This window comes from Oncorhynchus keta, chromosome 8 (assembly GCF_023373465.1).
Source record: "Oncorhynchus keta strain PuntledgeMale-10-30-2019 chromosome 8, Oket_V2, whole genome shotgun sequence".
NCBI lineage: Eukaryota > Metazoa > Chordata > Actinopteri > Salmoniformes > Salmonidae > Oncorhynchus > Oncorhynchus keta.
Genome location: NC_068428.1, coordinates 36,056,903 through 36,081,960, shown reverse-complemented (window position 1 = coordinate 36,081,960; position 25,058 = coordinate 36,056,903). Strand labels below are relative to the sequence as shown.

General features: G+C 46.7%; 1 protein-coding gene across 1 annotated transcript in view; it reads left to right on the top strand.

The window, feature by feature from the left end:
* Positions 1-23,316, top strand: part of LOC118378192 (transmembrane protein 121-like) — a 101,411-nt gene extending 78,095 nt beyond the window's left edge. Inside the window, exon 2 of the mRNA XM_052524119.1 lies at positions 19,239-23,316. Within this exon, the coding sequence (XP_052380079.1) occupies positions 20,692-21,657 (966 nt within the window). The 5' untranslated portion in view covers positions 19,239-20,691 and the 3' untranslated portion in view covers positions 21,658-23,316. The remainder of the gene's footprint in view (positions 1-19,238) is intronic.
* Positions 23,317-25,058: the final 1,742 nt, after the last annotated feature.

Here is a 25,058-nt window from a genome sequence, read left to right as displayed (position 1 = left end):
GCTTTGCTCTTTCCCCAGTTTACCTTAGCTGATGAAGCTCCCTCGTACACCTTCAGACTGGTCTCTAGTTCCTGCATATCTTGCCCATCCCTGACCATCACAGAAACATCATCTGCATATGCTGAGACTGCAATTCCTGTCACCACATCCATGCCTGTCCAGCACACTCCCTGCAGTCTCCTGGGTAGCAGTCCTAAAAAAGGCTCAATGGCTAGTGTGTACAGCTGCCCAGATAGAGGGCATCCTTGTCTAATGCATGATCCACTCTATCAAAAGCCTTCTCTTGATCTAAAGAGACCAGTCCAAAGTTCACATTAGAACCTCTTGACAAGTCCAACATGTCCCTAATCAAGAACAAGTTGTCCGTGATTGAGCGTCCCGGTACACAATATGTCTGGTCCTTGTGTATTATAGAGTCCAGATGGGACTTCAGTCTGTTAGAGAGGACCGTGGCAAAAATCTTGTAGTCCGCACAGAGTAATGCCACAGGCCTCCAGTTCTTAAGTTCACACAAGTCCCCTTTTTTGGGCAGGAGAGTCAGAGCCGCCCGACGGCAGCTCATCAGCAACTCTCCTACCCCGACGCATTCTCGCAACACGCAAAAGAAATCCTGTCCAATTGTTCCCCAGAATTTTTTGTAAAATTCCACTGGAAGTCCATCAACCCCGGGTGCACGACCGGGGGACATCTGGGTTACTGCCTCTGCCAGTTCATGTGACAACAGAGGAATGTCCATTTCATCCCTCTGTGTCCGAGAGAGCTTAGGGAGTCCTGCGAACAAGACCTGAGCACACATAGGATCACACATTTCTGCCCTATACAACTCAGTATAAAACTCCACAGTCCGCTCCCGCATCTCCCCCACCACAGAGGTCACCCGCCCATCAGACAGCCGTAGACAATGCATACCCTTGGCTTCACTGCTCTGTCTTTCCAAACCAAAGAAGAAGGAGCTGGGAGCATCCATCTCCTTGAGCATGGAGAACCTAGCTCTTACAAGTGCTCCCTTTGCTTTAACCTGGAAAAAACTGCCCAGGTCCCTACGTAATTCGGCTCAGTTAGCCTGGAGGCCTACATTGCCTTGCCCCACCATCTTTACCTCCATCTCACTAATACACCGCTCTAGTTCCCCCAATACTCTCCTAGCCTCTGAGGATGAGAGAGCTGTGTACTGTTGACAGAAAAGCCGAATTTGCACTTTCCCCACATCCCACCACTGACTCAGAGACTCATACTCCTCTCTTCGCTGCCTCCATCTTTCCCAAAAAGTCTGGAAACCTGAGCAAAAAGTGGCATCTTGTAAGAGCTTTACATTGAACTTCCAATAAGATGCCTGCCGGGGCCCTGGTGAAATAGACAGCCGAGCCATGGTTATGTGGTGATCCGAAAACCCCACTGGGAGAATGGTAGCACCCAGCAGCCTATTGCTCTGATTCCTGGACATGTAAAAACGATCAAGTCGAGCTGTACTCACCCTAGCCCCAAAAACCTTCACCCACGTATACTGTCTTGTGTTTGGATGTTTAGTTCTCCAAACATCCACTAGGTCAAACTGATTAAAGATGTCCCTTAACACTCCCACTGACACTGAATGAGGCTCTTCCCCATTTCTGTCTTTTGTAAAATCCATTGTACAGTTCCAGTCACCTCCGATCACCAGCGTCTCCTCAGGCGCTACTTGTGAGAGTTCCTGTCTAAGACTCCCAAATAGAACCCCTCTTTCTCTCCCTGTGTTAGGCGCATACACATTTATAAAGACAAAACACATGTTGTTAATTTCTGCTTTAACAACAAGCAACCTACCCCTACACACCTCCTTTGAGGAGCAAATTTTTACAGCCAGACCCGGTGCAAAAAGGACTGCCACCCCTGCACTAAGATCTATCCCATGGCTCAACACACTTGCCCCTTTCCACCAGAGCCCCCAATCAACTTCATTCACCACATCACTATGCGTCTCCTGCAGAAACAACACCTGTACTTTTTTTTGTTTCACATATTCACTCAACACACTCCTCTTTCCCGCATCTCTGGCGCCATTTATATTGAGAGAGCCTACCCGAAGAGTCTCCATAAGAAGTGGGAGAAAAGCCAGCAGAGAAATAGACCAATAGCAAAGCTCAAAAAGCCCCAGTGTCAGTAAGAAATTAAACATTTAAACAGTGTCTGAAGGTAAACCTTTACGCACTGTTGTGACCCACTTCCTCAACCTAAACCGTTTCCTGGGTGAGAGGACACCATGCCCCTCATTTCTCATAGCATGTTGTACTGATCTTACAAACTTTCTAGGATCAGGAACAAAAAGCCTCAAGATTAACTTTTTTCCCCTTAGTCTCATTCAGGAACCTTGTCAGTTCTCTCAACGTGTACTTAGACCCCTCTGGTTGACTGGCTGTCAGCTCCGGGCCAATTGAAGAGGAGTCTGAAAAAAATACCTCCTCATCCTCTTCCTCAGACTCACTTTCCTCCTCTTCTCTATCTCCCACCCTGACCACCTGCCCCTTCTCTCTGGTTAGGGCCTCACCCACAGCAACAGGCAACATTTCCATGGTGCCTTTGTCCACACCCTTTTTCTTTTCCTCTTGACACCCTCCTCCTCCCCCTAATCTCTTACACTTCCCCACTATACTCTCCTCATCCACTAGAATAACCTGACTAGACGCAGTATCATCTGCACCACCCTCCATAGCATCTGCACCACACCCTCCATAGCATGACTAAGGCCAGCCTCCATAGCAGCTCAGCTACAACACCCTCCATAGCATGACTAGGGCCAGCCTCAGCTATACCACCCTCCATAAGCATGTCTAGGCCCAGCCTCAGCTACCCCACCATCTCTAGCCTGACTAGACCCAGCCTCTGCTTCTCCACCATCTCTAGCCTGACTAGACCCAGCCTCTACTACCCTACCATCTCTAGCCTGACTAGACCCAGCCTCTGCTTCTCCACCATCTCTAGCCTGACTAGACCCAGCCTCATCTACACCACCATCTCTAGACTGACTAGGCCCAGCCTCTGCTGTCTGCATCTCCTTACCCCCTGCATTTTGACCTCGATTTCCCCCTTGCGCTCGTACCCTCCCCTTGTCTATGGCCTTTATGTGGGCACGCAAAGCTCTTGTGCCCCAAATCCCCACATTCAAAACACCGTAGACTATCTGTGCTGGCAAAACCTGCATAGAGCCCCTCCCCATGCCTCACTTTAAAATGCACATTTAGCTGTTGCTCATTATTGTTCAGAAACATAAACACTTGCCTCCTGAATGAAACAACGTGCTTAACGGCATCTGCCTGAAAACCTGCTGACAGTACACGGAAACCGCTAGCAAACTTACCAAAACGACTCAGCTCTTTCCTAATTTGATCATCCGTAATAAACGGAGGCAAATTTGCCACTACAACTCTTGTTGAAGGGGTAGAGAGAGGTGAAATTGACACCAACACATTCCGTACAAATATTCCGCTAGCAATTAGCCTACCGACCAAATTAGCCCTTTTCATGAACACAACCACAGCTTTGTTCATTCTAGAAGCAGGATGTATAAACTCAGCTCCTACCTGTTCACCGACCGCGAGCAGAACCTCCTCCACCTTAACTCCGTTCTCAGGAACACACCTGAACCCATGCTGTATAGACAGCGTCTCCTGCGCGCTAGGCTGAGAAGCCATTGCGCACACTAGACCTTGCAACCCCCAGGAACGTTACTCTGTCCTCTTCCACCCTAACTTTGAAAAAAAAAACTTTTGATACCGCTAAAAACAAATATTGCATTAACCCTCCACCATAGAAAATAACATGTAAAGAAAAGAATATAATCAAGAAAGTTAGTTAGGATAGAGCTTTCCACACCAAACACTCAAACTCCAAAAACACCCAGCATGCACCGAGAGAGAGAGAGAGAGAAGGGTAAGAGAGAGAGAGAGAGAAGGGTAAGAGAGAGAGAGAAGGGTAAGAGAGAGAGAGAAGGGTAAGAGAGAGAGAGAGAGAGAGATACGAAGCAGAGACAGATCCTTACCCAGTACAGGCTGAGTGACCACCGATTGGCAATAGAAACCGGCAGACATAAAAAGACATGGCTACCCAAAGAGGAGCGTGTATGTGGTCACTGCACGACAGGGGAGGAAGAAACAGAGATGCACTTTCTCCTTTACTGTGATAAATATTCCTCACAAAGAGATTCATTATTCACAGAAATTACTACATATATTCCAAATTTTTACAAATTGAACCCAGAGGAAAAACTAAGAATACTCATGGGCGAAGGAGCAATGGCTCCTCTTGCAGCCAAATATGTATTTTCCTGCCATAGCCTGAGGGACACTGAATAATAACATCTGCATAGTAAGCAGTAACTTACTTATTATTGTTATTACTATAATTATTAATGTTTATCATTCCAAATATGGTTGGTAATGGTAGTGATAACAGTTTAGTGATGGTAGTAGTAGTCGTAGTAATGATGATTGTAGTTGTATTATTGATATAAAGAAGAAGATGACCGTTATTTAGTTATAAGTTAGTTATAGTTTCATTTTCCATAATTTGATTTGATATTTATTACATTTCTACTATTGACTGTTACCATTTTATTGTTATTATTTTTGTATTTAATTTTGATTTATTATTTACTACCATTTTATATTATTATTTGCTATCATTTATAATTTTGTTACAATGTATATTGTATACATTGTTGCTTTGGCAATATTATATAATATATTTTATATAATATAAAGCAGCTTGAATTTGAATTTGAATTTGAGAGAGAGAGAAGAAAGAGAGAGAGAAGGGTAAGAGAGAGAGAAGGGTAAGAGAGAGGGGGGGAGAGAGAGAGAGAAGGGTAAGAGAGAGAGAGAAGGGTAAGAGAGAGAGAGGGGGAAGGGGGAGAGAGAGAGAGAGAAGGGTAAGAGAGAGAGAGAAGGGTAAGAGAGAGAGAGAGGGAAGGGAAAGAGAGAGAGAGAGAAGGGTAAGAGAGAGAGAAAGAGAAAGAGAGAGAGAGAAGGGTGAGAGAGAGAGAAGGTTAAGAGAAGAGAGAGAGAGAGAGAGAGAGAGAGAGAAGAAAGAGAGAGAGAGAGAGAGAGAAGAAAGAGAGAGAGAGAAGGGTAAGAGAGAGAGAGAGAGAGAGAGAGAGAAGGGTAGAGAGAGAGAGAGAGAGAAGGGTAAGAGAGAGAGAGAAGGGTAAGAAAGAGAGAGAGAGCGAGAGAGAGAGGGGAGAGAGAGAGAGAGAGGGGGAGAGAGAGAGAGAGAGAGAAGGGTAAGAGAGAGAGAGAGAAGGGTAAGAGAGAGAGAAGAAGAGAGAGAGAGAAGGGTAAGAGAGAGAGAGAAGAGAGAGAGAGAGAGAGAGAGAGAAGGGTAAGAGAGAGAGAGAGAAGGGTAAGAGAGAGAGAGAGAAGGGTAAGAGAGAGAGAGAGAGAAGAAAGAGAAGAAAGAGAGAAGAGAGAGAGAGAGAAGGGTAAGAGAGAGAGAAGGGTAAGAGAGAGAGAGAGAGAGAGAGAGGGGTAGAGAGAGAGAGAGAGGGAAGGGTAAGAGAGAGAGAGAGAGGGAAGGGTAAGAGAGAGAGAGACGGAAGGGTAAGAGAGAGAGAGAGAGAAGGGTAAGAGAGAGAGAGAGAAGAAAGAGAGAGAGAGAAGGGTAAGAGAGAGAGAGAGAGGCACAGCGAAATAGGAAGTTAGGGAGATATATTGACACAAAGATTAAGTGGATCTCCCCTGCATAACCAGTGGATAAAAATCCCTATTGGCCCGAGGTAATCAGAGCACCAAATCATCATTAGAGAAATATGCCATGTTTTGCACAGGAAAAATCAATATGATTCTAACTCTCACTGAGGGAGAATTCCACTTAAAAGGTAGGCTGTTTTAGTACATGGCATGAAGGATAGATGGGGACTGTTACAGGAATATCTACAATATACGTCTAACCAATTCCCGAGTGGAGCAGAGATCTAAGGCACTGCATCTCAGTGCTAGAGGTGTCACTACAAACCCTGGTTCAATTCCAAGCTGTATCACAACTGGCTGTTATTGGAAGTCCCGTAGCGCGGTGCACAATTGGCCCAGCGTCATCTGGGTTTTGTCGGGGTTGGCTGTCACTGTAAATAAGAAATAAGAATTTGTTCTTAACTGACTTGCCTAGTTAAATAAAGGTCAAATAAAGACATTAAAATCCTAAATGTATGTATACACCTCTCCTTCGTCACGTGATTGGGGCAAGTTCCCTCTTGTCTTTACAGGTGGAATATCAATGCTGACGTTCTGCTCTCCCTTGAAGGACTTTATAAGACAGTGTCTTTCCTTGTGTGAGGAGCGTGGCCCCAATGCGTAGTATTCGTTCCTCCCCTGCATTATACTATCAGGAGGATTGTGATGTCAGAGGGCTGATGAGGACTCACATTGGCATGGTTCTCTTTGAGTTCCTAGCTTTGTGAATAAAAAAATGCACCGCGATTGATGTTTCTCTCATTTATAGCCCTTTGAAGGTTGGAAAGGGAGAAAAAGACATGTCTGTCAAGCTGAAAAGCACCCTGTCTTTTACGTTTGAGACTTAGTGAGAGTGAGAGATTGCTGAGGGCCTTTAGACATGATGTAACCTAGGAGAGTGTAAGGGAAGGGTCTTTTCGGTGCATCCAACCAGTGTCATGTTCAATATATTTGATTTGGATCATCTTAAATCGTTAAAAACGCGTAAGCCCTTGAATACGCCTCAGGAATCCTGATCACAGGAGAGTGCATTGAAACCTTCAACTTCTTAGAATATACAATATGACAGAGTGCTGCAGAGAGTGAGCATCGACCGTGATCGACTGTAATGAACTGTAAAATAAGACACAGCTACAGACACTACAAGCCTCTTTACTCAAAGGTTGTCCTACTCAGTATTCTGCCCCACCGCAACCTCACAAGCAATTATAGCCAAATTATACGGCGATACCACGCTAATAATGTAAGGCAACCGAGAGAAGAATGGGCTTTTAAGATGTGCCGTAACATCAGAACAGCGTGTTGTTTTCATGCGGAACACCCAAGCCTCTCATTAAATTGCCTAAAGTGACTTCTGAATATTTTTTTCACAAAACGACTGAACAAAAATAAGGCAGAAATAATGATAACAAAAGAGCAGGCAACTTCCACACTTACCTCCAGCTGTTAAATGACTATACATTTGGAATGATTATGCATTGGGAGCAAGCCCCATGAGGGAAACCAAGTCCTTCCAATTGCATACATGAAATCAATAGATTGATTAAATCAATTAAAAACATACAGTAATCTATTAGGGGTAATCACATGCAGGTTGACATTTAGTCATGAGTCTAGACCTAGAGGCTGAACTGAGCGATAATATTAATGAGAAAAAAATTGTGCTTAATTTAAGGTTAGCGTCAGGCATTAGCGTTAGTCATTAGCGTTAGGCATTAGCGTTAGGCATTAGCGTTAGGCATTAGCGTTAGGCATTAGCGTTAGGCATTAGCGTTGTTACTTTGGGGCTGTGCCAGCTTGTGACCACTCTGCAGAGCTGCCTCCAGAACAAGACTCACGTGCTAATCACAGTCAGCAGATTGTTCTCTGTGATGTAATATAGCCACGCTACACTGAGCTTGCCCGATGCCATGGAACCAATGGAAGAGTCATAACCCACAGGGCACAGACATCAATTCACGTCTATTCCACGTTGGTTCAACCTGATTTTCATTGAAATGACGAGGAAACAATGTTGATCTGGCACTATAGACATGCTCAATCAAACACTCAAATATGATTTGGACCCAGGGCTGATATACAGGCATGCTATGATTGGCCCCAGCGGTTGGCATAACATACCTAGCTACTCAGACTGTTGGACTGGGATGCTTTACTGTGCAATTAAAACACCATGCGCTGCATGTGATCAGTGTAAGCAGCATGTGTTTCGGGTTCTGGCATGTGATTGGGAAGTGATGGACGTGGATGTGAAAAAGACATGGCCCAACGATAACCATCCTGTCAGCCTCCTCCTCCCCATTCAATGGGACGTTAACAGGGTAGAGAGAGAGAGTGCTGTGTGTAGAGTTCCTCTGTCTTCTACAGGGAGGGTCTGAGGCAATCTGCCACCTATCAGCAAAACTGGCAGAGCGTTGCGTCCTGCTCAGCCCCAAACACAAAAGGACGTCAGAATCAGAAAGCACCTGCTGGGAAGGAGAGCGATGGCGGAGAGCCAGACCGACATATGGATCTCCTTCTGGAGGCTAATGAAGACAGTCAGACGTAAATATCTGACAAAACGGACTCCGCAGTCACAGCAGATCCAAGCTGTCCCCCACTGCAGTGGATTTGACATTGAAGTAAAGTAGTAAACCACGGAATTAAATCAAACACAGAAGAGAACACGCTGTATTTAATCCACCTCAAGTGTTTTGAGTGGGAGGAGGAAGCTGGTTTAGGGGTGTAGTCAAGCCATGTACTGTGGTAAAGTTACATTTAATATATAATGTGTCTTCCCAAAGGGGTAAACATCTCAACTCCAAGAAAAGAGTAAACCGTTTTGGAAGACATGGAGGTAAAGAGGCAGATGGCCAATTCTTTATATGAGGGATGGAGTTTCCAAGGCGCTGTTGCCACAAACATACGTCTATCTCAAGGCAACAGCTCACCAAACAAACTTTCCAAAAGAACATGGACTTCTATGGAAACTACTCCTAGTTAGTTTTTAATTACTTCCATGCCCTTGGGCACAAAGCTAACATATCTGTCAAACAACCAACAGTCATTTGAAAAGTAGGAACTGAGAGAGCACACTAATCCAACATAAAAGCAGAAACCTGAAATAAAAATGTCAGAGCACCTCAAATAGGCTAGCTGTAAATCCTTTTCTAAGTCCCCTGAAGTTCTGTGTTTTCTTAAACGTAGATAGCTACTTCTTAGATGTCTGAGTGACCTTTTCGTGCCATCTTTTCCCTTATCCCCTTGCACACCTGTCCTCTCTTCCCTTCTCCAGGCTGTGGTGTTACACCTGTCCTCTCTTCCCTTCTCCAGGCTGTGGTGTTACACCCGTCCTCTCTTCCCTTCTCCAGGCTGTGGTGTTACACCTGTCCTCTCTTCCCTTCTCCAGGCTGTGGTGTTACACCTGTCCTCTCTTCCCTTCTCCAGGCTGTGGTTTTCACCTGTCCTCTCTTCCCTTCTCCAGGCTGTGGTGTTACACCTGTCCTCTCTTCCCTTCTCCAGGCCGTGGTGTTACACCTGTCCTCTCTTCCCTTCTCCAGGCCGTGGTGTTACACCTGTCCTCTCTTCCCTTCTCCAGGCTGTGGTGTTACACCTGTCCTCTCTTCCCTTCTCCAGGCTGTGGTGTTACACCTGTCCTCTCTTCCCTTCTCCAGGCCGTGGTGTTACACCTGTCCTCTCTTCCCTTCTCCAGGCTGTGGTGTTACACCTGTCCTCTCTTCCCTTCTCCAGGCTGTGGTGTTACACCTGTCCTCTCTTCCCTTCTCCAGGCCGTGGTGTTACACCTGTCCTCTCTTCCCTTCTCCAGGCCGTGGTGTTACACCTGTCCTCTCTTCCCTTCTCCAGGCCGTGGTGTTACACCTGTCCTCTCTTCCCTTCTCCAGGCTGTGGTGTTACACCTGTCCTCTCTTCCCTTCTCCAGGCCGTGGTGTTACACCTGTCCTCTCTTCCCTTCTCCAGGCTGTGGTGTTACACCTGTCCTCTCTTCCCTTCTCCAGGCCGTTGTGTTACACCTGTCCTCTCTTCCCTTCTCCAGGCCGTGGTGTTACACCTGTCCTCTCTTCCCTTCTCCAGGCCGTGGTGTTACACCTGTCCTCTCTTCCCTTCTCCAGGCTGTGGGGTTTTATAGCAGTTGGCAAAGCAACAAATTGGTGCATTACTGCCACTGCCTTCCCCGACCTCTGTCCTTGGTGTGATTCATGGCTGGGACTGACGGAGAGTCTGGATAGAACCCTGGACGTCTAGAACAACAAGACAGCAAGACTGCCATAGAAATATAATAGGTAGAGTAGATATTATGGTCCATAGTGTTGTTGTTGCATGTAGAACGTGTCATTCTGAGATGTTAAGTGATAAGCAGAGAGATAATTGATTGCATATCAATTCCTAAAGCGACCAGGGTTAATTAACCACACACTGTAAATAGTACATCCAATATGACTGCCAATCCACTTAATGGATCATTGTCCTGGAATGTCCATTATACTTAGTCTAACTCTATGCTAAACCCCAACGTGGATCTACAGAGGATGAGCTACACATTACGGATGTGCTAATAGAATTGATATGCAAAGCGCTGCAACGCACTTCACTCCAGGTTTCCGCTTACTAAGGCGATTTCACAGGAAACCTGACAGAACGGATTAACAATCATCCATTACTGGCAAAATGAATCACATCTTTCAGTCTTCACTTCACCACGTGCTACGTAGCATTGAACCATTGATGACATCTCACGATTCCCCATTTTACGACTAAAGTTTTAATTCCCAAAGAGGTCCAAGTTGTCCAATTTACTGGGCTCATGTTATCACGGGTGTAAGGCCACTAATCCATTCATTAGCGAAACCATCTCTGACGACATTTATAATTCATGTCATTTAAATGATGATGTGATGTATATGTGGGTACATTCCTCTTTATACCATGCTAATGATCCACAGCCTTCAGCTAATCAGTCAATTAATCACCATCTCATGAATTTAATCTCTCACTTAGGCCCTATTCTACATAATAGGTTTTAACCATTCAAATATTCAAGGGGATTATGAAAGAGGCTCATGGTGCCACCTCTAAAAACTCATAGATGGTTTTTGCTATAAATTCTGTTGTCCAAAATGTATCGTGTTCCATTCCTTCTCTTACCACGTTCCATTCCTTCTCTTACCACGTTCCATTCCTTCTCTTACCACGTTCCATTCCTTCTCTTACCACGTTCCATTCCTTCTCTTACCACGTTCCATTCCTTCTCTTACCACGTTCCATTCCTTCTCTTACCACGTTCCATTCCTTCTCTTACCACGTTCCATTCCTTCTCTTACCACGTTCCATTCCTTCTCTTACCACGTTCCATTCCTTCTCTTACCACGTTCCATTCCTTCTCTTACCACGTTCCATTCCTTCTCTTACCACGTTCCATTTCTTCTCTTACCACGTTCCATTCCTTCTCTTACCACGTTCCATTTCTTCTCTTACCACGTTCCATTCCTTCTCTACCACCTTCCATTCCTTAAGAGAATGAATGGAACGCGTTAGGAGAAGGAATGGAATGGAGAACGGGTTCAGAATATTAGGGATCAATGAAAGAAAGCCATCTAAATATACACATATTCTGTTTCAGCACCATTTGATAGATAAATATACTCTGATCTTGTGGATTGTTTAGGGTTGGGAAAGTATTTGAGTCATAAAAAAACGGACCTTGTTCATGGTTTCCTCACGCATGAAGGTGGTGCAATTATGAAGTCAAGGTCATAATATGGAGTTTCTGTAGACACACCTCCTTCATTTCTTTGATCTACACCCTGAACAAATAGCAGGTGAATAACATGATATTATCATGCATAATTCAAAGTCAGAATACGTGTAGAGAGAAAAGTGCAGAAATGTTTACTTACGTTCCATTTAGGAGCTCTTAACTCGGGTCGGAATCAGGCCCTTGTGAATAGTACTGTCAGAGACAGCTTTCCAAACAGCAAATCCACAAGGTAAATGGTCCAGAACCTCTAGTTGAGTCTTCGGGTCCAATGAAAATGGAAAAAAGATTCATTGACATGTCTCGTTTACTTTTTCCCTTTATGCTTTCATGGCAACATGATACAGAGTCAGCTCCATAAAGCACAAATCTGTCTGACGCAATGTGTCCCTCATGATTTACAGATCAATGTTGATTAATGCTGCTCATTTGTACCAAATCCCTTCAGCATTAACACGAGGCTATTGAAAAGGGACATGGCAATGTGGTCTTGTGTTCCCTCTTCAACAGAAGTGAAACAGTCTGTATAACTATGTGTATGTTCAGTGCACCTCTGAGTCTCAGTGGCCTTGGCATACATCTCATACATACATCTCATACATACATCTCATACATACATCTCATACATACATCTCATACATACATCTCATACATACAGCTCAACATACAGCTCAAAATAAACATATCCAGGTGTTAGAATGGCCAAGTCAAAGTCCAGACCTGAATCCAATCGAGAATATGTGGAAAGAACTGAAAACTGCTGTTCACAAATGCTCTCCATCCAACCTCACTGAGCTCGAGCTGTTTTGCAAGGAGGAACGGGAAAACATATCAGTCTCTCGATGTGCAAAACTGATAGAGACATACCCCAAGCGACTTACAGCTGTAATCGCAGCAAAAGGTGGCGCTACAAAGTATTAACTTAAGGGGGCTGAATAATTTTGCACGCCCAATTTTTCAGTTTTTGATTTGTAAAAAAAGTTTGAAATATCCAATAAATGTCGTTCCACTTCATGATTGTGTCCCACTTGTTGTTGATTCTTCACAAAAAAATACAGTTTTATATCTTTATGTTTGAAGCCTGAGGTCGCAAAGTTCAAGGGGGGCGAATACTTTCGCAAGGCACTGTACATCTCATACATACAGCTCATACATACATCTCATACATACATCTCATACATACATCTCATACATACAGCTCATACATACATCTCAACATACATCTCATACATACATCTCATACATACATCTCATACATACATCTCAAACATACATCTCATACATACATCTCATACATACATCTCAACATACATCTCATACATACATCTCATACATACATCTCACCATACATCTCATACATACATCTCAACATACATCTCAACATACATCTCATACATACATCTCAACATACATCTCAACATACATCTCATACATACATCTCAACATACATCTCATACATACATCTCACCATACATCTCATACATACATCTCATACATACATCTCAACATACATCTCATACATACATCTCACCATACATCTCATACATACATCTCACCATACATCTCATACATACCCTCATACATACATCTCAACATACATCTCATACATACATCTCATACATACAGCTCAACATACAGTGCATTCGGAAAGTTTTCAGACCCCTTCACTTTTTCTACATTTTGTTATGTTGCAACCTTATTCTAAAATGGGATTAAATCGTTTTTTTTCTTCTGATCAATCTACATACACCCAATACCGCATAATGACAAAGCAAAAACAGGTTTTTAGATTGTTTTTTTACATCAGTATTCAGAACCTTTACTCAGTACTTTGTTGAATCAAATCAAATGTCACATGCTCAAAATACAACAGGTACCTTACAGTGAAATGCTTATGTACAGACCCTTAACCAACAATGCTTTAAAAAGTTTTAATAAAAAATAAGTGTTAAGTGAAAAATAGAAAATAAAAGTGACAAATAATTCAACAGCATCAGTAAAATAATAATAATGAGGCTATATACAGGGGGTACCGGTACAGAGTCAATGTGGAGGCTATATACAGGGGGTACCGGTACAGAGTCAATGTGGAGGCTATATACAGGGGGTACCGGTACAGAGTCAATGTGGAGGCTATATACAGGGGTACCGGTACAGAGTCAATGTGGAGGCTATATACAGGGGGTACCGGTACAGAGTCAATGTGGAGGCTATATACAGGGGGTACCGGTACAGAGTCAATGTGGAGGCTATATACAGGGGTACCGGTACAGAGTCAATGTGGAGGCTATATACAGGGGTACCGGTACAGAGTCAATGTGGAGGCTATATACAGGGGGTACCGGTACAGATTCAATGTGGAGGCTATATGCAGGGATACCGGTACAGAGTCAATGTGGAGGCTGTATACAGGGGATACCGGTACAGAGTCAATGTGGAGGCTGTATACAGGGGTACCGGTACAGAGTCAATGTGGAGGCTATATACAGGGGTACCGGTACAGAGTCAATGTGGAGGCTATATACAGGGGGTACCGGTACAGAGTCAATGTGGAGGCTATATACAGGGGGTACCGGTACAGAGTCAATGTGGAGGCTATAAACAGGGGTACCGGTACAGAGTCAATGTGGAGGCTATATACAGGGGTACCGGTACATAGTCAATGTGGAGGCTATATACAGGGGTACCGGTACAGAGTCAATGTGAAGGCTATATACAGGGGTACCGGTACAGAGTCAATGTGGAGGCTATATACAGGGGGTACCGGTACAGAGTCAATGTGGAGGCTATATTCAGGGGGTACCGGTACAGAGTCAATGTGGAGGCTATATACAGGGGTACCGGTACAGAGTCAATGTGGAGGCTATATACAGGGGGTACCGGTACAGAGTCAATGTGGAGGCTATATACAGGGGGTACCGGTACAGAGTCAATGTGGAGGCTATATACAGGGGTACCGGTACATAGTCAATGTGGAGGCTATATACAGGGGGTACCGGTACAGAGTCAATGTGGAGGCTATATACAGGGGGTACCGGTACAGAATCAATGTGCGGAGGCACCGGTTAGTTGAGGTAATTCAGGTAATATGTACATTTAGGTAGAGTTATTAAAGTGACTATGCATAGATAATAACCAGAGAGTAGCAGCAGCGTAAAAGAGTTGTCTGGGTAGCCATTTGATTAGCTGTTCAGGAGTCTTATGGCTTGGGGGTAGAAGCTGTTAAGAAGCCTTTTGGACCTCGACTTGGAGCTCCGGTACCGCTTGCTGTGCGGTAGCAGAGAGAACAGTCTATGACTAGGGTGGCTGGAGTCTTTGAACATTTTTAGAGCCTTCCTCTAACACCGCCTGATATAGAGATGGCAGGAAGCTTGGCTCCAGTGATGTACTGGGCCGTACGCACTACCATCTGTATATTGAAGCAACATCTCCAGACATCAGTCAGTAAGTTAAAGCTTGGTCGCAAATGGGTCTGCCAAATGGACAATGACCCCAAGCATACTTCCAAAGTTGTGGCAAAATGGCTTAAGGACAACAAAGTCAAGGAGTGGCCATCACAAAGCCTTGACCTCAATCTCATAGAACATTTGTGGGCAGAACTGAAAAAGCGTGTGCGAGTAAGGAGGCCTACAAACCTGACTCGGTTACATCAGCTCTGTCAGGAGGAATGGGACAAAATTCACCCAACTTATTGTGGGAAGCTTGTGGAAGGCTCCCCGAAACGTTTAACCCAAGTCAAACCATTTGAAGGCATTGCTACCAAATACTAATTGAGTGTATGTAAACCTCTGACCCACTGGGAATGTGATGAAAGAAATATGAGATTAAATAAATAATTATCTCTACTATTATTCCGACATTTCACATTCTTCAAATAAAGTGGTGATCCTAACTGACCTAAAACAGGGAATTTTTACTAGGATTAAATGTCAGGAATTGTGGAAAAAAATCATTTAAATGTATTTGGCTAAGGTGTATGTAAACTTCAACTGTATGTATTTAAGGTTTCTGTTTTTTATTTTTTAATACATTTGCAAAGATTTTGAAAAACTTGCTTTCACTTTGTCATTACGGAGTATTGTGTGGAGATTGCAGAGGATCTTTATTTATTTACTACATTTTAGAATAAGGCTGTAACAACAGAATGTGGAAAAAGTCAAGGGGTCTGAATACTATCCGAATGCACTGTACTTGTAGCTCAGTGGCCTCGGCAAACATCTCAACATATATTTAGCTCTGAGTCTTCTTGGGTACGGGAACAATGGTGGACATCTTGAAGCATGTGAGGACAGCAGACTGGGACAGGGTGAGATTGAATATGTCCGTGAACACTCCAGCCAGCTGGTCTGCGCATGCTCTGAGGACGCAGCTAGGGATGCCGCCTTGCGAGGGTTAACATGCTTAAATGTCTTACTCACGTCGGCCACGGAGAACGAGAGCCCACAGTCCTTGGGAGCGGGCCTCGTCGGTGACATTGTGTTATCCTCAAAGCGGGTGAAGAAGGTGTTTAGCTTCTCTGGGAGCAGGACGTCGGTGTCCGTAATGTGGCTGCTTTTCCCTTTGTAATCCCTGATTGTCTGTAGACCCTGCCACATACGCCTCGTGTCTGAGCCGTTGAATTATAACTCCACTTTGTCTCTGTACTAACGTTTTGCTTGTTTGATTGCCTTGCGGAGGGCAACATATATGTATCTCTGAGACAAAAAGAGTATGCAGTATGCTCTCTCGTGATTAGTGGTACAGTTGGGCTATGTGTGGTTGTTGATGGATAAAAACATATTTACAGTACATAGTAAATATAGTCACTATATTCACTTTATTCATTTTCTTGATAGTTTGAAAACCAAATGATTTAGGATGGTCACTAGAGCGCTGAGACTTCAATGTTAAACAGCTTTGTGCAAAGAGCAGTCAGGTACATTTGAAATGCTCCATGGTACATGAAATTCAAATGCTACATAACCTGGGCAGTTGATTGACAACATAAATTGATATGCTAAATGCTAAATGCTAAATGGCATTTATTATTATATATATTATTATATTATATTATATGCTGACATTTCAATGTTAAACAATGTATTTCTTTAGTATTTAATGCATATTTTAAGTTCTGCATGCTGCATAACGACAGGTAGCCTAATGGGAAGGCAGGTAGCCTAGTGGGGCGGCAGGTAGCCTAGTGGGGTGGCAGGTAGCCTAATGGGGTGGCAGGTAGCCTAGTGGGGCGGCAGGTAGCCTAGTGGGGCGGCAGGTAGCCTACTGGGGCGGCAGGTAGCCTACTGGGGCGGCAGGTAGCCTAGTGGGGCGGCAGGTAGCCTAGTGGGGCGGCAGGTAGCCTAATGGGGAAGCAGGTAGCCTAGTGAGGCGGCAGGTAGCCTAGTGAGGCGGCAGGTAGCCTAGTGGGGTAGCAGGTAGCCTAATGGGGAGGCAGGTAGCCTAGTGGGGTGGCAGGTAGCCTAGTGGGGTGGCAGGTAGCCTAGTGGGGTGGCAGGTAGCCTAGTGGGGCGGCAGGTAGCCTAGTGGGGCGGCAGGTAGCCTACTGGGGCGGCAGGTAGCCTACTGGGGCGGCAGGTAGCCTAGTGGGGTGGCAGGTAGCCTAGTGGGGTGGCAGGTAGCCTAATGGGGAAGCAGGTAGCCTAGTGAGGCGGCAGGTAGCCTAGTGGGGTGGCAGGTAGCCTAATGGGGAAGCAGGTAGCCTAGTGGGGTGGCAGGTAGCCTAGTGGGGTGGCAGGTAGCCTAGTGGGGTGGCAGGTAGCCTAGTGGGGCGGCAGGTAGCCTAGTGGGGTGGCAGGTAGCCTAATGGGGAGGCAGGTAGCCTAGTGGGGTGGCAGGTAGCCTAATGGGGAAGCAGGTAGCCTAGTGAGGCGGCAGGTAGCCTAGTGGGGAAGCAGGTAGCCTAGTGAGGCGGCAGGTAGCCTAGTGGGGTGGCAGGTAGCCTAATGGGGAAGCAGGTAGCCTAGTGGGGTGGCAGGTAGCCTAGTGGGGTGGCAGGTAGCCTAGTGGGGTGGCAGGTAGCCTAGTGGGGTGGCAGGTAGCCTAATGGGGAAGCAGGTAGCCTAGTGGGGTGGCAGGTAGCCTAGTGGGGTGGCAGGTAGCCTAGTGGGGTGGCAGGTAGCCTAGTGGGGTGGCAGGTAGCCTAGTGGGGTGGCAGGTAGCCTAGTGGGGCGGCAGGTAGCCTAGTGGGGTGGCAGGTAGCCTAATGGGGAAGCAGGTAGCCTAGTGGGGTGGCAGGTAGCCTAATGGGGAAGCAGGTAGCCTAGTGAGGCGGCAGGTAGCCTAGTGGGGTGGCAGGTAGCCTAGTGGGGTGCCAGGTAGCCTAGTGGGGCGGCAGGTAGCCTAGTGGGGCGGCAGGTAGCCTAGTGGGGCGGCAGGTAGCCTAGTGGGGTGGCAGGTAGCCTAATGGGGAAGCAGGTAGCCTAGTGGGGTGGCAGGTAGCCTAATGGGGAAGCAGGTAGCCTAGTGAGGCGGCAGGTAGCCTAGTGGGGTGGCAGGTAGCCTAGTGGGGTGCCAGGTAGCCTAGTGGGGCGGCAGGTAGCCTAGTGGGGCGGCAGGTAGCCTAGTGGGGCGGCAGGTAGCCTAGTGGGGCGGCAGGTAGCCTAGTGGGGCGGCAGGTAGCCTAATGGGGAAGCAGGTAGCCTAGGGGGTGGCAGGTAGCCTAGTGGGGAAGCAGGTAGCCTAGTGGGGTGGCAGGTAGCCTAATGGGGAAGCAGGTAGCCTAGTGGGGTGGCAGGTAGCCTAGTAGGGAGGCAGGTAGCCTAGTGGGGCGGCAGGTAGCGTAGTGGGGCGGCAGGTAGCCTAGTGGTTAGAGCGGCAGTTAACCCCACTAGGTGACAGATAGGCAAACCTACTATGACAGACTGTACGGCAGAAAGTTAGCCCTCTTGGCTGTCGAATGTCAGAACTTGACATTGTGATGACTGATGCTCAAATTACAATTGAAGGCGACTTTTCTGCTGATTTAACTCCTTTCACTTCCCCCTCTGTTTTGCTCCTTCTCCGTGTTAATATGTACACGTAGGTGTGTTATTTATGGATGACGCGAGGGACGTGTGGCCTGCAGGCACCGTTTCACACCCAGCATCCATTATATTTAACAAAGTGAAGTAAATGTCGGAGCAGAAGCTTGAGGAGTGCGCCCGTGATCTCACCTGTCATAGCGCTCAACATGCACGTCAACATGAATACTCAGCAGGTCAAACCTCACGCACCTTGAAACACCATTCAAGAGTCAGAGAGGAAACCTGACACCTAATCGATGGTGTCTACTGTAAGAGAACTGACGTTCTCTGTAGGATGGGTAGATGCTCCATCTTTATTGACTGACGTTGAGACTTCCGTTTTTATTGAGAATAGATGTTTTCTCCCACCTGTGGAGACATTATTGGACATACAGTAGATAGACTGTCTGATATAGGAGTGAATGTACTGTAGGAGTAAATGAGGAAAACGTCCAAACAATTGGAGTTATTCTAGTACGAGCCACCATCTTAAACTGGCATGCTAAGTTAACATGGACCAAGTCTTCTGCTACTCCCCATTACACAGTGAGATAGGGATGACAGATGGTTTAAAACGGTCCTGAGTGGTGCACCATATTCCTCCTTCCCTAAAGTGTAAGAGACAAGACTACAGCTTAACCACACTGACACATTGCCTGGCTCCTGGCACGAGGACTGCCTGCTGCCTTTGGCAATGAGCACAGAGTTATATAGTCCAGTTATGCTGACAGTTCTCTTTCTGTATCCCTCCCTCCCTCCCTTCCCCTCTCTTGTTTTCTCCCCCAGGCCGTGACGAAGCCGGCACGTGGCAGAGGGGAGAGAGGATGCTGGGTCTCTGGTCCAGTGTTAGAACCTCCCTCTTGGGAAGCCGGCGTTGGATGCAGGGCCCCACGGGGCGCTGATCCCTCTTCCGTGTCTCTGTGATTTATGGCTACTGGGGATCTGGCCATTGCAGACTCCTCTCTCACTTTCACATTCACAAATACACACACACTGCACCACTGGACAAAGCCACACACACTGCACACCCGTGCCCAGTGCTGCCCCATAGAGTGACTCCTACACACACTGAACAAAATAATCTCTCTCAGCCTCCACACTCACTGAGGGACGGAGCCACACACACTGAGGGACGGAGACACACTCACTGAGGGACTGAGCCACACACACTGAGGGACGGAGACACACTCACTGAGGGACTGAGCCACACACACTGAGGGACGGAGACACACTCACTGAGGGACGGAGACACACTCACTGAGGGACGGAGACACACTCACTGAGGGACGGAGACACACTCACTGAGGGACGGAGACACACTCACTGAGGGACGGAGACACACTCACTGAGGGACGGAGACACACTCACTGAGGGACGGAGACACACTCACTGAGGGACGGAGACACACTCACTGAGGGACGGAGACACACTCACTGAGGGACGGAGACACACTCACTGAGGGACGGAGACACACTCACTGAGGGACGGAGACACACTCACTGAGGGACGGAGACACACACACTGAGGGACTAAGCCACACTCACTGAGGGACGGAGCCACACACACTGAGGGACTGAGCCACACTCACTGAGGGACGGAGCCACACACACTGCCCCATATAACCTCCCATTGCACCACTGTGTCCTATACACACCCCTCTGTGTATCCTCCACTCCCCCTGAGTGTGTAGATTAGCTCCAGTATGAGTCATGGATCGTCAGCCTAAGAGGCGCCTGCTTTACTAGCAGAGGTGGATCAATGGAACTGCACTGAGTGATGAGATGATATTCCTGAATTCACATGGCTTGAGAAAAATCACCTGACAGCAGCCGTGCAAAGACTGACCCCCCTAACTTCGCTGTTTTTCATCAGTGGACTGCCTCTCACAGAACTGACTCTTCCTGGACTGACTCTCACAGAACTGACTCTTCCTGGACTGTCTCTCACTGGACTGACTCTCACAGAACTGACTCTTCCTGGACTGTCTCTCCCTGGACTGACTCTCACAGAACTGACTCTCCCTGGACTCTCTCTCCCTGGACTGACTCTTCCTGGACTGACACTCACTGGACTGACTCTCACTGGACTGACTATGACTCACTGGCATCCCCCAGGGATAACCGTTATCCCCCTTTGACATTTACGACATGGCCATGTCCCTTTTTCTGAACCTGTTCTATTTCTAAACTCGGAAGCCGTGGACTGGAGGTGAGAGCCAGTGGGCGGTCAGCTCCTCACCATGGTGTTGCCGCCCCCTGACAAACGCCACGTGTGCCTGACCACCATCGTCATCATGACCAGTATGGCCTTCATGGATGCCTACCTGGTGGAGCAGAACCAGGGGCCCAGGAAGATTGGCGTGTGTATCATTGTGTTGGTCGGGGACATCTGCTTCCTCATCGTGCTGCGCTACGTGGCCGTGTGGGTGGGCGCCGAGGTACGCACGGCCCGTCGCGGCTACGCAATGATTCTCTGGTTCCTCTACATCTTTGTACTGGAAATCAAGCTCTACTTCATCTTCCAGAACTGCAAGGCCGATAGGAAGTCCCTGGAGACGGTGGCCCGGAAAGCCTTGACTCTGCTACTGTCTGTGTGTGTCCCGGGGCTTTACTTGGTTCTAGTGGCTCTGGACAGCATGGAGTACGTGAGGACCTTCAGGAAGAAGGAGGACATGCGGGGGAGGATCTTCTGGGTGGCTCTAGATCTTCTGGATCTTCTGGACATCCAGGCCAACCTGTGGGAGCCTCAGCGGACCGGCCTGCCCATCTGGGCCGAGGGGCTGATGTTCTTCTACTGCTACGTCCTTCTCCTCACCCTGCCCTGCGTCTCCCTCAGCGAGATCTCCACGCAAGGAGAACACGTGTCGCTCCAGAAGATGATGCTCTACCCTGTCCTCAGCCTGATTACCATCAACGTGGTCACTATCCTGATCCGCGGAGTCAACATGGTGCTGTTCCAGGACAGTAGAGTCTCCACCATCTTCGTCGGCAAGAACGTGGTGGCGATCGCCACGAAGGCATCCACCTTCCTGGAGTACCGGCGTCAAGTGAAGGAGTTCCCTCAACCACAGAACGCCATGGCGTTGGAGCTGCAGCAGAACTCTGTGGGCCACGGACATACACCCCACACGTCCCACTCGCAGCCTCTAGCCAACTCCACAAATCTTCCCCACGAACCCTCGCCAGCGCGACACATGGAAACATGACCGCCAGCACTAGACTGTCTGGACACCAGCGGAGCATTGCCACCGCTGCCGTCAGTGACTAACTACAGTGACTAACTACAATGACTAACTACAGTGACTCGTTCTGTCTATCCAGTCTCTGAGAGTTTGGTATTAAGAGAAATGTGGGTTTCATGACAGGATGGTATTCTCCTGCCTATCAAGCCCACTTGAACAGAGGATATAACAACTAGAGGGATATTTTCAGCCTCTGTCTGCCTGTCTGTCTATTGGAGAAGGATACAAATTCACCGTCTTGATTCTGACAAGAGCGAACTGATGTGGTTTTATTTGTTTTTAAATGAACTATTTTATTCTGCAGCTGAGTAATGTAACAGTACATTTTACAATTTGTTCCTCTCTGAATATCTGTGATTTTCTAAAACCCCTTTCGACTGTCCATTGCGTGGCTTTTTTCTTTGTAGTCCTTAAAAAGGAGGTATACCACTCACCCTGCAGAAGCACTAAGTTGAAGTGGAGGAAGAGAGGATGGAGAGGAAGGGAAGGAGAAAGGGTCAATAAGAAGGGTGAGAATTCAGCCTCTACTTTAATTCTGCTGAGAAAGGAGCTAACTGAAGTCTGCTGCCTCGGCCTGTGTGAAGTTTTACGACCAAATGGTCTGCTGCCTCGGTCAGTGTGACGTTTTACGACCAAATGGTCTGCTGCCTCGGTCAATGTGACGTTTTACGACCAAATGGTCTGCTGCCTCGGTCAGCGTGACGTTTTACGACCAAATGGTCTGCTGCCTCGGGTCAGTGTGATGCTTTACGACCAAATGGTCTGCTGCCTCGGTCAGTGTGATGCTTTACGACCAAATGGTCTGCTGCCTCGGGTCAGTGTGACGCTTTTCGACCAAATGTATGCTAAAAGCACCAGAGCTCAGCACTATACACTCTATTTGAGGCAGCCAACAGTGTGTGTGATTCTGCGTGTGTGTGTGCTTGTGTGTGTGTGTGTGTGTGTGTGTGTGTGTGTGTGTGTGTGTGTGTGTGTGTGTGTGTGTGTGTGTGTGTGTGTGTGTGTGTGTGTGTGTGTGTGTGTGTGTGTGTGTGTGCACACGTGTGAGGGGGCAGAGGGGTGCTCGTGTGAAACTGTATTTCAAGTTCAAGTCTTGTCACATGCACAAGTACAGTGAAATGCTTCACTTCCAAATGTACCCAGCAGCGCTGTAATCAATATCAAAATATTATAACTAATAATACATTTTATTTAACAAATTATACTAATAATGATTATTATATAAATAAAACATGGGAAATAAGAAAGGAAGCTATATACAGGGTCAGTGCCAATACCAAATGTACAATGTGCAGGATACGGAAGTATTTGAGGTAGATATGTACATGTAGGTGGGGTTTAGGAAAAAGTGACTGGTAGCAGGATCCGTAATAATAATAATAGTAATCAGTGGGTGTGAAAGAAACCTTCCTGTACTTTCCTCCACAAGTAAAGCCTTGAAGTCAAAGAATGCAGAGTGCAGACAGCCTCATTGACAAACGTTTGAATATAAATGTACAATCCAACCTGAAAACTGAAAACTATTTCTACTTAATTGATGAAGTGAGTATTAAAGTATTATTATTATTATCGTTATTATTACATGTACATTATTTATTAAATGTGTATGTTTTAATAAAAGTATTCAAAGAATGTGAGCGCTTTGTCTTATTCTTACCTCCACAATCTCTGATTGGGAGGCTACATGACAGAGACTTGTCTTGTTGTAGGACTCAGCATTATAGGGAAGAGGAATGGAACATTAAAAAACCCAAGTTCCAAGGTTGACAGAATATTTATCCATTCTGAGCAGATTGTACTTCTGTCTATAACAAAATAGAGTCACTCTCATTTCTCTTTTTCTAAAGAAAATGGATTTAAACATTTTTGCAGACCAACTCACTTGAATCCACTTTTTCCTAAGACATCTTTTTTATTTTCTCTTGTCTGAACTCTTCCATGGTGGTTGGTGGGCTATTTTCTGTTGCCATGGAAACATTGTTTCATTGGCCAACCCTGGCATTATGGAGAGAGAAGAAAAGTTCAGCCACGTGAACAATGTACCATTGTGTACCCAGAATGACCCATGCAAAGATCAACCACAGGTACCAGCATTCTGATGATTCTCCAGTGTGTTTCAGTGGCACCATCAACATCAACTGACTGGTCTGAAAGTGACAGTAACCTTTAACCTACCATAATAAAACACACAGAGAGAGAAATAGAGACAGATGAGAAAAGAGAATGTGAGAGAGCGAGACCGAGAGTGAGCGAGAGAGAGGAGAGAATATTACATTACATTTAAGTCATTTAGCAGACGCTCTTATCCAGAGCGACTTACAAATTGGTGCATACACCTTATGACATCCAGTGGAACAGCCACTTGCATCTAAATATTTTTTTTTTGGGGGGAGAAGGGGGTGAGAAGGATTACTTACCCTTACTTACCCTATCCTAGGTATTCCTTGAAGAGGTGGGGTTTCAGGTGTCTCCGGAAGGTGGTGATTGACTCCGCTGTCCTGGCGTCGTGAGGGAGTTTGTTCCACCATTGGGGGGCCAGAGCAGCGAACAGTTTTGACTGGGCTGAGCGGGAACTGTACTTCCTCAGTGGTAGGGAGGAGAGCAGGCCAGAGGTGGATGAACGCAGTGCCCTTGTTTGGGTGTAGGGCCTGATCAGAGCCTGGAGGTACTGAGGTGCCGTTCCCCTCACAGCTCCGTAGGCAAGCACCATGGTCTTGTAGCGGATGCGAGCTTCAACTGGAAGCCAGTGGAGAGAGCGGAGGAGCGGGGTGACGTGAGAGAACTTGGGAAGGTTGAACACCAGACGGGCTGCGGCGTTCTGGATGAGTTGTAGGGGTTTAATGGCACAGGCAGGGAGCCCAGCCAACAGCGAGTTGCAGTAATCAAGACGGGAGATGACAAGTGCCTGGATTAGGACCTGCGCCGCTTCCTGTGTGAGGCAGGGTCGTACTCTGCGGATGTTGTAGAGCATGAACCTACAGGAACGGGACACCGCCTTGATGTTAGTTGAGAACGACAGGGTGTTGTCCAGGATCACGCCAAGGTTCTTAGCGCTCTGGGAGGAGGACACAATGGAGTTGTCAACCGTGATGGCGAGATCATGGAACGGGCAGTCCTTCCCCGGGAGGAAGAGGAGCTCCGTCTTGCTGAGGTTCAGCTTGAGGTGGTGATCCGTCATCCACACTGATATGTCTGCCAGACATGCAGAGATGCGATTCGCCACCTGGTCATCAGAAGGGGGAAAGGAGAAGATTAATTGTGTGTCGTCTGCATAGCAATGATAGGAGAGACCATGTGAGGTTATGACAGAGCCAAGTGACTTGGTGTATAGCGAGAATAAGAGAGGGCCTAGAACAGAGCCCTGG